This window comes from Boleophthalmus pectinirostris, unplaced genomic scaffold (assembly GCF_026225935.1).
Source record: "Boleophthalmus pectinirostris isolate CB_2022bp ecotype Guang Dong unplaced genomic scaffold, ASM2622593v1 HiC_scaffold_1, whole genome shotgun sequence".
Lineage (NCBI taxonomy): Eukaryota > Metazoa > Chordata > Actinopteri > Gobiiformes > Gobiidae > Boleophthalmus > Boleophthalmus pectinirostris.
The window spans coordinates 30,232,643-30,248,674 of record NW_026570970.1 but is presented as its reverse complement, the minus strand read 5'-3'; the positions used below and the strand labels follow the sequence as shown (position 1 = coordinate 30,248,674).

The following is a 16,032-nucleotide window of genomic DNA, read 5'->3' as shown; positions in this document are numbered from 1 at the left end:
CAGTTTTTCAGACTCTCACCTTTTTGTTGAAAACCAAACACCTAAACAGGACCACAGGCTCACGGGTATTATATTTTTTTCTTGAGTATTCCGACAATCTCAAAACTTATTTGATGTACTGTAGTTTGATCATTTGTCCATTGTGTCTCCATGGTACCTGTTGAACATTCTGACATATACATACATGGAGAACACTTGCAGTGTGATCAAAGTCAAAGTATCAGTACTATTCATTACACTATTCTAGTTTAAACTCAATAGTACTGAGTGAATTTATAGTTAATCCCATAACTGTTTCATATGGGAACTGAGAAATTGTTGAGGAGCGTTCCAAATGAACACAGTCTATGCATTATATTACACATGGAAATCTTAGTGGCAGTTATTTATAGATTTTGAAAACCTTTGACATTTTAAATTTGGCCCCATTCACTATTAAAAGCTAAAAACAGCTGAGTCAGTATATTAAATGCTTTGATTTTATGGTTTTGTCTGGTAATTATTAATGACCTGCTCTATAATGTCAACCCTAACATGTAATATATTCAGAAGGAAAAGGATTACCAAAAAAAAAAGCTAATTTTCCCTGAAGTTTGTCCTGATTTTTTTCAGTCAGGTTAGGTCAACTCAAAAAGAAATGGTCAGATTTATATGGCACATGTATCACAGTGCAATTGTAGTCATACAGTACTACTTGTAAATTTGTGGACATAGATGCAATTTAACCACTAATTTGAACAATTACAGGACAACAAGCCTCAAAACTAATTAGTTTGATTTTAAGTTAATTTATTAATGTAGTTATCAGCTTTTTTTTTTAAATCCAAAACTGCTTTTTAGGTGTACACAGAGGTAAACTAAATTAAGGGTGCATTCACTTGTTTGGTTCTGGTTTGATCCTGGTTTAATCCTGATGTAGACTTGGTTTGGTCCTGGTCCTGGTTTAGTACTTGTTTAGTCCTGATTTAGTCCTGGTTTAGACCTGGTTTAGACCTGGTTTAGACCTGGTTTAGACCTGGTTTAGATGTGGTTTAGTCCTTGTTTAGACCTGGTTTATTCCTGGTTTACACCTGGTTTATTCCTGGTTTAGACCTGGTTTAGTCCTGGTGTAGATGTGGTTTAGTCCTGGTGTAGATGTGGTTTAGTCCTGGTTTAGACCTCTATTAGCCCTGGTTTAGTCCTGGTTTAGTCCTGGTTTAGTCCTGGTTTAGACCTGGTTTAGACCTGGTTTAGACCTGGTTTAGACCTGGTTTAGACCTGGTTTAGTCCTGGTTTAGACCTGGTATAGTCCTGTTTTAGATGTGGTTTAGTCCTGTTTTAGATGTGGTTTAGATGTGGTTTAGATGTGGTTTAGACCTGGTTTAGACCTGGTTTAGACCTGGTTTAGAAATAAGTTTGCATTCACTTGCAAACAGCACGTTCAACTTTAGACTCAACCGGGGGTAAACCAGAGCTTAACCTGGACAAGAACAGGACAAAATCAAACAAAGTCTATATCAGGCTAAAAGCAGAACCAACCCAGGACTTAATGCTTTTGGACCAAGGACTAAACCAGGACTTGTAAAGATTGCATTTGTTAAATAATAATGACACTACTAGACCTTGGAATTGTTCACACTGGCCGCATTGCAGAAAAATAAAACTGATACATTTGGATCATTATAGCATACATGTTTTAAGAGGCTACATAAAATGCCATTGTATTTGCTCTGAATGAACAAAGCCATAATAAGAGATCCTTTGTTTCTATGATAACAGTGTAGTGCATGACTCCATTTGCGTTGAAGTAGTAATAATGTGGTTACATGATATTACAGGAGCTAATGGACGTAAGAGGCCAATTAAAAGCATGCAGGAAGTAATTTGCTAATGTAGTCTTAACTTGTATGTTTTCAATCTCCGGGAAAAACAAGTAAACCAATGTAAAGTGTAATGTTTTAAGAATCTAATGTATAAGCAATATTTATTTTATTTTGTAGTAATGCAACTACAAACGCAGGTTTTGTGTCATAATTTATCTGCAGATAGATTTAAAGGTGCATTGTGAAACTTTTTTGCAGAGGGTCTGTCAAATGCTATTCTCCATGAAAATATTATGGCTTTATCTGGACATTCACCTTTCTATCAACATGGAGATTAAACCAGAGCAAGCTACAGGTCAGATCTGTGGAGAGGCGACCCCACTCACAGGTAGAATGTCTATTTTTCAATGTTTTTTGAGCTATAAAACCACCTGTAATTGAATAAATGTCAAGTAGAGCTGTTTAATGTCATACTGTGGAACATTTCAAGCAGAGCAATGACATATCCTTAGAATCAAACAGGTGAAAAGTTACTCAGTGCACCTTTATAAGAGTTTCCTGGTCAAAGCGAGGATTCAGACTCATAACCTCTTTGCTTAAAGGCAGGGAAAGGAATATTGCAGGGTGTTAAACCAGGAATCAGGGCTGTTTTGTTGTAAAAATAAAAGTACTTCTATGTTTCACAGTTCTTATATAATGTGTAGATGTGTACATTATGTTCTGATGCAGTTGAAGTATGAGGGCATGGTCACTAATGGAAGATTCAAACACCTCCATGGGAAAACAGCCCTTTCATTTTAACAGAGAGTAATGTGCTCTGAGGTTTCCTGTTTAACAACAACAGAAGCAAACACAGACTCTGAGAGATATATTGCTCAAATACAAAGACATGGAGAAGAATAAAGTGGTCCAACTGTCCAAATATGTATAACTACCCAAGAAAGCTAACAATAGCAGCCTGCATTTTACTTGCACACCCCTGTTATTTAGGCCCCATCCACACTAGTACATATTTGAGTTGTTTTCGTTGTGGATGCAATGTTCATCCACACTAATGCGATGGAAAACGGCTCCAGAGACGGAACGATCTGGTGCCACCAGCTCCCACGAATTCATCTGAGTACAGATCTGATCCAGCACTGTGTTGGATGCCTGAAAATGCTGATATGCTCACGTAGGAGCTCTAGTTGTGTCCTTATTGGACCACGTCACTGTGACTTGCGCCTTGCTGACCTGGCTTGGGGTTTTTGACATCGTCACATGTGATGGTATTGCAGAAAAACAGTTTAAACAAACCATAGACACATGGGAAACAGTGTAGCTAGAACTCCTTGCTAGTAGAAAAGACTGTTTTCGCGCTTGCCATCTTCCGCATCTTGAAATCGGCTGCTGCAATTTCAGACACGGTGCTCCGCTTTGTTTTTACCGCCCACATGACATAGTGACGATGTGAAGCCAGCCTAGTCATGTGACAAGAGTTTTCAGGCGGTGTTGTGTTATTGTATGGATCATGTCTGGATGCAAATCGTTTCTAATACGGTGATACGGTGATATGGTGATTTCAGTGTAAAGGAACTTGTTTATGGAATACACTTGGCATATTCTGTTTTGATAATTAAAATAGATGTATTTCATATTAACTCTGCACAAGAAGTGCTTTAACAAAACATACTGTTGCTAAAATGTATTTGGTTCTTTAAAAAATAGCAATTTATCATGTATATATTGAATATCACATGTATTGCCATACCATAATAATAATATTGTATCATGAGCTGTGTCTCATGTATCACATTGAATCATGAGGGATTAATTCCTAGCTCTAGTACATATGTTGTCTTTGTTTTTAAGTGCAATAAAAACATTTTTTGTCTGTTTTTGGAGTAAAAAACTTACATTAACATCAACAGACCAATCTCTTATATTATGTCAACAATGTCTGTCTGTGACTCTATTTTTACTCGATTTAAAACTAGTACAAAATACACATAATCCCCCAGGGGAAAAGCTGAGTTTTCCATTAAATCTTTGTCCCCACACCTCCCACTATTTCAGCCTTTCTCAGGTGTCAAAACTCTCTTCATGTTAGGATAATTATTTTTATTCATTCCTCAGTCGTATCAAACTTTTCTCTGAATTATTTTTGTAATCCATCCCATACCCCCATTAATCTTTTAACATTTAACTTGGCAGTATTTTTCATATAATTGTAGCTGTCTGTCTTGAATCCCAGAGGTTTCCAAATAAGGCGCTCCAGTGAAAAAGGAATGATTGTATTAATAGAATAAGACTTGGTTGAGAAATGCATTTGTATTGACCTGATTCAAGGACATTTTTGATGCATGCTGTTGCTGTGGTAACATGTAGGTGGGAACTTTATGGCGGCCGCTCTGGAGCTAGCTTCAATGACAGACAGGAAAAAACAAGTGGAAATGTTGTAAGGTTTAGGAGCAGAGTGGTTATGGTTTCTGTTTTTCATTGCAATACTGAATAGGATTAGTTTCAAGGACACATTGTGGAGAATTGAGTTTTTTAAGGTTTTAAAGGCACTGTACGTGTTTTTTACCATCTTAAAACGTGAAAAACAGAACTAGTTCATTTTAAACAGTTTGCAAGTTATTCCACACTTACCTTGTGCATTCTGAGCATCAGTTATTCACCAACTGCTTTTCACAACTCCTAGAGACAAATGCAGATTTGCACCCGCACTGTGCAGTCCCGTTCCCGCCCGCAAAGAATTGTAATTTTCAGGACCCACTCCAGCCTGCAACTGCAATATTTTGTCCCGCTCCCACCCACAGGTCCCACAAGTCCCGCACGATGGGGACGTTCGCTTTCTTAAGCTCTATCAAACACGGAGAATCGGAAAGGAATTGTCTAAAATGTGAAAGGTTAAACCATGTCCGCAAATTTAGGCTGCTTAAAATGTTTTTATTAAGGCCAAATAAAATATCCAGGACAAATTATGCATGATAGGCATTCATTAATCATTTGTATATTTTACTTTACACTCATATTTAGTTTGCGGGACTGCAGTTTATCATCCCACCCAGCCGCTCCTGCCTGCCCCTAGAATGAGCTTTCAAACTGTGTCCCGCGCCACACTGTTTTGCGTCGGGTCCCGCAAGTGGAGTGCTGGGCTCTAGTATGGAGTTTAAAAACACAGTAGAGCACTTCCTGTATTGCCACATCACATCGTAAGATGGAAGTGAGTGTTCTGTTTGGGAGAAGAAATAAGCCTAAAAGGGTTTGTGTGTTAAACATGTGTGAAAGAAACAAAACACAACTCCAGGTATAATTTTGCTGAGGAAAAAGGAGTAATAAGAGACCTTTAAACTTTTTTGTTGGGGTCCGTCACCTGCTTGTTTCTATGGAGATGTCTTTGCTTTGCCTGGAAAGTTCCACAGTATGACATTAAACAGTTCTACCTTACATTTATTCAATTAATGGTGGTTTTATAGCTCAAAAGTACCTAGAAAAACAGGTATTCTGACCGTGAGCGAGGTTGCCCTTCCACAGATCTGACCTGTAAGTTAGCCTGATTTGTTCTCCATGAAGATTGAAAGGTTTAATACCATATTACGTAAAACATTTCAGACAAATGTTAAAAAAAATAAATAAATCAGGTACAGACCCTTTGATTATTGAATTCATTTTAAAATAGAAAAATATCAAATCACAAATTGCACTTGATAAAGACACTTAAAAAAAAAAAAAATTTAAATATATTGCTACACAACCAGCCCTACCTCACACCACACAATCCAATTTCCTCTTGTAATATTAGCCAACATTGAGTCCCGTCTGAGCTGCTTCCACTCTGGCAGCCGGCCCTAACCTGATAAAGCCGTGCTGTGTGTCCATTTGGTTTGGACAGCAGCGCTCCTGTGGTGTGAATGAGCCCTGAGCGCCTCTCTCTGCCCATTCTGTGACTCAGGGTAAAAGAATAGTCCACTGGCATGCCTGGCCCTCAACGGAAACTTATGTCCTCCGAGCCAACAGGAGGCACAGAGCTGGAAACTTGGAAAGAGCCGCAGCCAGTGAAGCAAATGAAGAGAGTGGATTCAATTAGGGGATTTTGTGTGAAAGGTTTTAAATGCGTACTATTTACTCAGAATTATTGAAGCTGGTTTGAAATGCGGTTATGACAGAGTGCGTTCAGGGACACAAATTATAAATCATCAAAACAGCTATACAAGTTCATTTTTTACTTTTAAGTATCATTCTAACAGGGCTTAAAAATCCTATATTACACAAAATTGAGTCTTGTGAGCTTTAAAACCTGCTATAATGTTGTTACCTTTTCAAAAGTATACACACATACAGTTGTGTTTTCTTTCATTCATGCATGTTTGAGTAACCCCTTATTATTAGTCTGTCTACATTTCCAAAGCTCAGAATGTTCTGTTCCACCTTCTGATGTCATGGAGCAGTAGTTTTCAAGTTAGCAGCTACCTTTTACTGCGCAGAAATCATCCAAGTGATTCCAGTAAAGTTGTATGGAGCACACACTGGAGCTCTTCTTGTATTACCACATGACATCACAAGGTGGAACAGGGTGTTTTCTGTTTAAGAAATGAACTCAGCCTAAATATGCAGGATATTTGTGTTAAACATGTGAATGGAAAAAAAATGGAACATTATGACATGGATCAGAAAATAGTGCAATGTGAATCCTTTAAGGATGCACATAAAACATTGATCTACACAAAAAGGTGTTTGTACTAATTTATAGCAAAATTACTAGACAAATTAAAAGTCATACATTGGAACATTGTTAGCACAGCAATAACATCTCCATGGAGACGAGCAAGACAAGGACCAAAATTAGTAAAAGATAATATCAACAACTTTCTGTATGTATGTAAATCTGTAGCACTAGCAGTTGCTAGGAGTACTATTTTCTGGCACAGACATTTTTGAGTAAAAATCAGGTATTGCAGTGCTTCCAAGAACAGGTTAATGCCAGTTATTTTCATGTTCTTCCTTGTTTCCCATTCATTTAAAAGCAATACTTGCCTGGACTCAAAAACTAGATTAGATTAGATTATTCGCAAGGGGACAGTGCAGTTTCATAAAATAAATGATTAAACGTGAGTAAAAAAAGCCAGAATTAGTAAGAGGGTATTTTTCATCTGTAGTCCCCTGGCCCTGATGTTAGAGGAGCAATACAAAATAACATTCAGGACAAAACAGACCTTACATTACAAACATAGGACACAATAAACACAGCACAAAGCGGAAGAGAAACCAGACTACAGATTTGCATCAGGGACAGTCCATACATAGAACACAACAGGCTCTAGTGTTCAGTGTTGGCAGGTGTATATTCTCTCTGGTAGACGAGACAGTGTCCCCAAAGCCCTGGAGCTGCTGCTCACATGGGCTGTTTGTTTAATAGTATGTGTGGATACAGTGGGAATGTCCTCTCTTATCAAATACACACTGACCATGTTCCGTCCCTAAGCTCTGGCTTTGCTTTTATCAGTCACAGTTGTTACGGGCACACTAGGCTACAATTACATGCAGGGAAGTTTAACTTTCACATTGTGTTAGTAACAGTTAGCAAAATCTACACTCTAAAAGGTTGAATTAAAGATTGCATTCCTCTTTCCATGGATGAACAATTAACCTTACAGTTTCACACTTAAAGCCACAATGTAACTTTTTAGCCAAAGCTGTTTTTCCCCCTTCATTTTGGTTGTGTTTATGGCACTGAAAAGCAGGAAAATATCCCCCCTCATTGAGTGGGCTTGCATCTCCACAAACCAAACCTGACTTATTTGGCCTAGAGGGGGGCCTCCTCCAGCTTCTTTCCATGGAAATGTTGTTCCTTTGGCTGTAATACTCCACAGCATGGCATCTATCTCCATGGAGTGTTCCGAAGTATGGTTTACTGTCTTATTTCCATGGAGTCATGCAGGTGGCCTGCCACCACCAGAAAGCTGCATACTGTACCTTTAATTTGTGCTCTGGGATTTCACAGTTGAAATTAGTATTGACCTTTTCCAAAGCAGAATGACCCCTGTCAGTATTTTCAAATAACTTCATCAAATGGTTCGAGACAGCCCTGAGGCAACTCATTACCCTTTGCCAGTGCAATGAAGGATGTGAAAGGAATGTTTTTAATTGAAATAGTACTTTATAAGATGATAAAATATACTTAATTTATCCACAGGAGACACTATTTCCTTCAACAACTCTGCAATAAGCCCTTAGGAGGCAGACATACAATTTGTTTTCAAATCACGTATTTCATACTTTTTAAATGTCTTTCCAAATGGATTTTCTTCACATGTTGAATCATTGCATCGCTGATTATTCTATGGCTCATAACTACCTCAATAGACAAGATGAACTTTGACCACTTTGCACCTTAACAGTGCCTAAAAAGTGTTATTGTGAATTTGAACACTTTGATGGAGAAAAGGTGTGGCAGATGTATAATCATACTCACAGGGTTCACCTTCTGTTTATAGGAGCTATTTTGAGCACTTTGTATCACTCAAAACACCTTATACTATATAAACTATTTCAAGAGAGTCAAAATGACTAGCAAATTTTATATAGACTGAGCTTCTATGTTTTTTAAATTTGCAAGTTGTTTTTATGATACTTTGTCCTGTTCTCTAAAGAGCACTTATTTTAACCTTTATAGGTTTTTGACATCTTTATTTTTATAACACTCTAACTGCACTCATCATGATAATTACTCTGTCCAATTATCATTCAATATTTCAATGATGGAACAATATATTTTGGGGCTCAATATTGGTCATTTGTACAATTTCTCTGTAACAGTGGTGGAATTTTTGCTGTTTTTATATAATACGATAAGATTTGAACCGTGGAAGGTTAAGTATATAAATAATTATTTTTTGACCATTGCTTCATTTTGATATTTATTTAATGATACTTTGTATCTAAAATTTATTTTACTGGCATAATCTTGCTTTGTGTCAGCAGCATAAAGTAGTTTCAGCATTATTTTTTATCACAATATTTCTCTGTAGCAATATATCGTGCTTCAGAATGTGTCTACACTCACGTGCACATCTCTAGATATGTTTTGTTTTGAATCACTATGGCAATGCTGCTAATTTTCTGTTATCTTAAAACCTATATATATTTAGCCTCATTGAATGAACTGGATACTAAGAGTTTACTGTTTTTCCATGTATTTCATTGACTCTTTTATCTTGTGTATTTCCAGATAGTGTCAAACGTGCTGATCTTCTCGTGCACAAACATTGTGGGCGTGTGCACTCACTACCCCGCAGAGGGATCCCAGAGACAGGCCTTCCAGGAGACCAGAGAGTGTATCCAGGCACGACTCCACTCACAGAGGGAGAATCAGCAACAGGTAAGGGGGAAAGGGGCAGAGGATGTGAGGATTATGGAGGTTTAAAGTTGCATTGTGTAACTTTTTGGTTGGAGGTCCGTCACCTGCTTGTTTCTATGGACATGTCATTGCTCTGCCTGAAATGTTCCACAGTATGACATTAAACAGCTCTACCTTACATTATTTAGATAATAAGTGGTTATATAGCTCAAACATACCTAGAAAAACTGATTAAGTGGGGTTGCCTCTTCACAGATCTGACCTGTAACTTGGTCTGTTTTGGTCTCCATGAAGGTAGAAAGGTTTAATGCCATACTGTGAAACATTCCAGATAAAGCAATAACATCTCCATGGAGAAAAGTATTTGATGGACCCTCCACCAGAAAAGTTACACAATGCACCTTTAAAGCAATTTTTACTAAAAATGTTTTCATACTTTTTTAAGGGCCCATATTGCACTGTTTTCTGACCTATGTTATAATTTTGTTTCCTCATCAAAAACATGTGCCTCATATTTAGGATGAGTTGTTCTATTTCTATCAAATGGGAAACACTTTTTTCCACCTTGTGATGTCATGTGGTTGCACAGGAAATGCTCCACTGTGTTTTTAATGCACCTTCACTAGAATCATTTAGATCATTGCAGATCTGGAATTGCCTATCTCTACTGAACTAAAGGTAAAACATGAAAACTACCCCCACATCACAAGGTGGGACAGAGCATTTTGAGCTTTGTAGATGTAGACAGACTAATAATAAAAGGTAACTCAAACGTGTAAATGAAATAAAACACAACTCCAGGTATGTTTTTGAGGAGATAACAACATCATAACTGTACTGGCTTGTGAGAGCCTGATCCTGTCAGATCTCAGAAGCTAAGCAAGACTGGGCCTGGTTAGTACTTGGATGGGAGACCCGCTGTGAAAATCAGGTGCCACAGCGGGGCGCCAGTCGCAAAAAAACTGTCATTGTGTCCTTAGGCAAGACACTTCACCCACATTGCCTAGTATGAAAGTTGTGTGTGCATGAGTCATGATGGTGGTCAGAGGGACCGATGGCACCGATTGGCATGGCAGCCGCGCTTCCGTCAGTATGCCCCAGGGCAGCTGTAACTCTTACCATCACCGGGTGTGGAGAAAAAGAATAATGAATCTATTAAAAAATGCTCTGTAAAGCGTCTTTGTGACATATGTCTGTGAAAAGTGCTATATAAATAAAGACTGACTTACTTACCATAACATGGTTTTAAGGTCACAGGGGTCATACTAATCATTCACAGCGATGAAGTTATAAGCACTTTTCACAATTTTCAGAGGTCAAAGCAGGAGTGTTACAAGATGGATTCCCGTGGGCTTGTGAATTCAGAAATATTGTGTATATTAATCTTGCTGCATGAGATAATACTGTTATGACATATTATTATTATACATGATTTAATTTCTCCCTCAGGAACGTCTGCTCCTCTCAGTGCTTCCACGTCACGTCGCCATGGAGATGAAAGCGGACATCAACGCCAAGCAGGAAGACATGATGTTCCACAAGATCTACATCCAAAAACACGATAATGTCAGGTACAAGAATATTATTAACATATTATAACGATAATAACACAATACAACAATATTAACAAAATAACATTAGAGGGCCTATGACAGATTAGACTACTCATTTCACCAAAACACAGTTAAGATCATAAGATTTAAGATAAAATTTCATTATTTTTTTCCTAGTTTGGCCAATTTGTAGGTTGCAAATTTTACTTCCTGGTTGGAAATTATGACATCACGCTAAGGAAGTTCATTTCTGTTATCTAGCAACTATGATGTACTCTCGGCAACAACTCCTCTAATGAACACCGACATTTTTAATTGACAAATAAAAATACAAGAAAACACCTTTACTTTGGTTGAAATGATGCTCAAAGTGCCAGAAAAATTTGTTTGTTAAAGCTGCTCTGTGTAACGTTTCTGTTGGAAGGCTATTCCCAGTCTTTATTGAGATGTTGTTGATGTTGCTTTGCATGGAATGTTCCACAGTATGCCGTATCACCATGGAAACAAGCACTTGGCACCACCCACTCCACATCAGAAAAGTTACACAGAGCATCTTTAATATTTTTGTATAATGCCTTGTCTTGGTTGGTTTACACATAGTTATGTTTTTTTTTTTTTGTTTTTTTTAATTACTAATTATTACATTATACTTAAATCTACTTAGACCAGTTTACATTTGGGTTTAGACTTGCTTCAGACCTGGTTTTGTCCTAGTAATTAGTGGAATATTTGTACAGCTCATTTTAGATGCTTGGATATCCAGATTGAGCATAAATAGTGTAGTTTTCTTGTTACGCAGCTGTGTGAATCAGATTTATCTCATATTGTCATTCATATAAAACAGTTAATCTTGTGTGTAATCATAATATTGGATTTCAGATTAATTTCTTTCTGTCTGTAGCAGTATTGACTGTTGTGGACTGGAGCAAAGGAGTTATTGACAAGAACTTTGATACATGTGTCTGTATTGCACTGATAAAACACTCTCTTTGTGTCTCTGGTCCTGGTCTAGTCCTGGTCTATTAATGGTCTAGTGCTGTTTTAGTCCAAGTTTAGTTCAGTTCCAGTCCTGGTTTAATCCTGGTCTAGTTTTGGATTAGTTTTGCTTTTGGTTCGGATTTAGTTCTTGTTGTGTCCTGGTCTTGTCCTGGTCTACTCTGGTCTAGTTCTGGTTTGGTTCTGGTTAAATTTCATTTTGGCCCTGGTTTAGTTCTGGTAATCCTGGTTTAGTCCTCATCTAATCCTGGTATAGTCCTGGTTAAATCCTTGTCTGGTCCTGGTTTGGTCCTAATATGGTCTGGTGTAGTGTAAACCAGGTCTAGTCCTGGTTTAGTCCTGATTAAGTCTTACTCTGTTCCCAGTTTTGTTCTTGTTTAGTCCTGGGTTCCACTTGGTCTTCTCCTGGTTTGGCTCTTGTCCTGGTTTAGATTTGATCTAGACCTGGATTTGATGTGGTTTGGCCCTTTTTAGTCCTCCTGGTTTTGGTCTAGTTTTGGCCTAGTCCTGGCCTAGTCCTGGTTTGTCTGAGTTTAGTCCTGTTCAAATCCTGGATTACTCCTGGTCTACTCCTGGGTTAGTCCTGGTTTAGTCCTTGTCTGGTCTTTGTTTTGTCCAAGTATGGTCTAGTCGAGGCCTAGTTCTGGTCTAGTTCTGGTCTAGTTCTGGTCTAGTCCTGGTCTAGTCCTGGTCTAGTCCTGGTCTAGTCCTGGTCTTGTCCTGGTTTTATCCTGATCTTGTCCTGGTTTGGTCCTGGTCTATTCCTGATCTAGTGTTACTCTAGTCCCGAGTTAGTCCTGGTTTAGTCCTGATTTAGCCTTACTCTAGTCCCGGGTTTGTTTTTGTTTAGTCCTGGGTCTCACTTGGTCTTCTCCTGGTTTGGCTCTAGTCCTGGTTTAGTCCTTATCTAGACCTAGATTCGATGTGATTTGGCCCTTTTTTAGTCCTTCTGGTTTGGTCTAGTCCTGGCCCTGGTTTAGTCCTGGTTTAGTCCTGGTTTAGTCCTGGTTTAGTCCTGGTTTAGTCCTGGTCTAGCCCCGGTCCAGTCCATATTTTGATGTGATTAGGAATTGTGAATGCAGTTATAGCCAGAATCAAATATATTTTTTTCTGTACATAATCTGTCTTGGTGCAGTTTTTATTGTGAGGGGGAATCAGATTCAGCTTGGCTTAACGTGCGGTTAATTGACGAGTAACAGGGTGAGACGAGGTCAGTCCGGATGCAGCCGAGGATTGTGGGTAATTGAGTTTGTATTGAGTAACACAGAATTAAGCAGAAGTGACATGTCCCAGTGTGGCCAGTAAAGAACAATAGACACAAAACCGAGGACACAGAGGGGTCAGCGGTTAAAGTGCAGATGAGGTGAAGAATTAGATCCAATTTTAGTGTCTAAAAACCATTATGTATAGAACTATTTTGAATTACAGCTAATGCCAAACCTTTTTAAATGATTTAGATTTCCTTGCAATAAATGCTTTAAAATCAAAACAAGGTTAGCAGGTTGAATAAGACTTAATAGAGATGGTATATTTTGACATTATGCTTTTTAGTAACTTCAGCCTTGGGATTTGCTAGTTACCATTTCAATTGTAGTTTAAAGCTCCTATGTTATATAATATTAAGCCATGTTATAATGTTGTTGCCTCATCAAAAACATACCTGGAGTTGTGTTTTGTTTCTTTCACACATGTCTGAGTAATCCCTTATTGTTAGTCTGTCTACACTCCCAAAGTTCAAAGCGCGCTGTTTCACCTTTGTGAATGAAACAAAGCACAACTCCAGGTATGTTTTTGAAGAGGAAACAACATTATAACATAGACTAGAAAATAGCACAATATTGGCCCTTTAACTGCTACTGATGTAATTATAAGACAGTAAAGGCACATTGAGTTTACCTTGTGTATAAAATGACTTACCTAATCTTGTAGCCATATAAGACAAAAAAAGTGTATGTCTGTAATTGGACTGATTTCAAAACTTAATTGGGATTATTTTAATTTTTATTTGAAATGTATAGTACATCAATAGAATTTAGTTGATTTAGATAGTCAATTAGTTAGTTGCATAGACCTTTGACTAGACCACAGTCTAGTTGGTTCATTTTGTTTGTTTTGGGGTAAAGATATTGATTCACCTAAAATATGCCCAGACTCGAGTGCGTTTGAACTCAGTCTTGTCTCGCTCTAGAAGGCACATGGACTGGGTCTTGTCTCGGATTTGAGGTCTGACACTCAACGAGTGTGACTATGTTTCATTATGGCTGCTGCTGTCGGGAATAAACTGCACCAGTGCGCGGGAGCGAGCAGGGCTTCTCACTGTAGCCCCTGCACTCGTTTAATATACGTGTGCCAAAATAAGTGTAAGATGGTCTTGATTTTTTTCTCAATGGGCTGTGGTCATGGTCTTGCCTCAGTCTCAACCTTTAAAAGTCTTGATCTTGTCTTGGTCTTGACCCTCAGAGATCTTGGTTTTGTCTTGGGACTCTGTGGTCTCTGACTGGTCTTGGTCTGAATTAGTGGGGTCTTGACTACAACACTGCCTGAAATACTTTTTAGTTTACATCCCCTAAGTCTGAACTGATCAGATGGTAAATGCTTAAACTACTGCTACCCCCTGTGGTTGACTGACATATTAAAAGTAAAAGAAAGAATTGTGAGGCTATTTTTGGTATTTTAGTTTTTACTGTAAAAACAAAATAATTTTAGCCCTGTTCACATGGTACAGTGTGTGCCATCGTCTCTTTGTCCTTTATTAATGGGCAGTTAAGTGCATTTTTGTCTCTGAAATCCAGAACAGGCACTGCTTTGGTAAAATGTCATTTAAATGTCAGAGTGATCACAGAGGGAACCAAAAATGGCACTAGTCTAGATTTAAAGGTGGATTATTATTCTGTACGTTGTAATATTTTTGTAAAGACATAAAATATAGGCCTTTTCTCAATTCTGCTTTCAGTGCAGTTGTTTCTCCTTTTCATTTAAGATCTCTAGTAAGTTATGATTCATTCATGCTCGAGTAATCTTTATTCTCCTGCATTCAAGACGTCATTGCTCCAATCAGCCTCCATTTTCATCATCACTGGTACACGCCCACTGCTCTGTACTTACGTCATTCTTTGATTTTATTTTCTAAATCAGTGATATGCATAATATCACTGTCATATAGCAATTTTGTTACACATGAAAAAAAACTCCCATTGGGCACTTCAGTTTTCTAACGTGGAAGTAAGCGGACATGCTTTATTAAAATTTGCAAATGATAAAATAATGATTCACTGTTGTTACAGATTATAATAGACACAAGCACAATATGTCTTCTTAAAAAAAAGAGCGATACAGTGACAATTTGGAAAACTGTTTTGTTATGCTCTTAGAAAGGATAGAATTTCACCATTTAGTCAATCAATCCTTATCAAAAGCAACTTAGTGGCACTGTGTAACCTCTCGGCCACCTGGTTGTTTCCATGGAGATGTTATTGCTTTGCCCTAGAATGATCCACTTTTGTACAGATCCACTCCAAGGAGACAAGTAGGTCAAGTTTTCTTTTCTTCAATCAAAACACATGTGAAGTTAAAGTCATAATGTGGAATATTCCAGACAGAGCAATACCATCTCCAAGGAGACAAACAGGTGGCAGAACTCCCACCAGAAAATCACGGTGCAAATTTGTTTTGGTAAAAAAAAGATAGATATTTGTGTTTAGTACTAGTGTCTCTCTTTCTCTCTTACTCTCTACCATCACTCCCTCTCTCTCCCTCACCCTTTCTTCTTCCTTCCCCTCTCTCTCTCTCTCTCTCTTTCTATCTACCGTCTCTCTCCTTCACTTAAATATACTCTCCATTTCTCCCTCATCTCTCTCTCTCTGTCTTTTTGTTGTTATCCCTCTTTTCCTCTCTTCTTCTCTGTCTATCTGTCTCTCCTCATCTTAAATACCCTGTATGTTCTCTTCAGCCTCACAACAACATTTCACAGAAAACAAATCATTATTTCCTAGAAACGGCTCCCAAAAGGCCACTCTCCTTATGTTAAACCGTATGGACATATAGTACTGGCAAAACATCTATACATGGGGTGACATGACTAGAAATAACCTTTTAAAAATGTATGCGGAGTGAAAATTAAAGGGGACATATTATAAAATCAAAATGTTAAAATCCTGCATTTGAGGTTTGAGTGGTCTGACAACTTCTGTTCTCACCTACCACCTATCTCCACCCACTTCTCTCTACTTACTTACAATTATGATTATTTTTTACAATTCAGACTCTGTGTCATAGTATTCAAAAATGTCAAATTTAAATCAATAATAATGTTTTAGTACCAGGCCTGTCAACAGACATT

At 38.0% G+C, this 16,032-nt stretch overlaps 1 protein-coding gene across 1 annotated transcript in view; it reads left to right on the top strand.

Moving 5' to 3' along the window:
- adcy5 (adenylate cyclase 5) overlaps positions 1-16,032 on the top strand; it is an 87,907-nt gene that overhangs the window by 40,487 nt on the left and 31,388 nt on the right. The window contains 2 exon segments of the mRNA XM_055150183.1: positions 9,016-9,165; positions 10,594-10,715. Coding sequence (XP_055006158.1) covers positions 9,016-9,165; positions 10,594-10,715 — 272 coding nt within the window.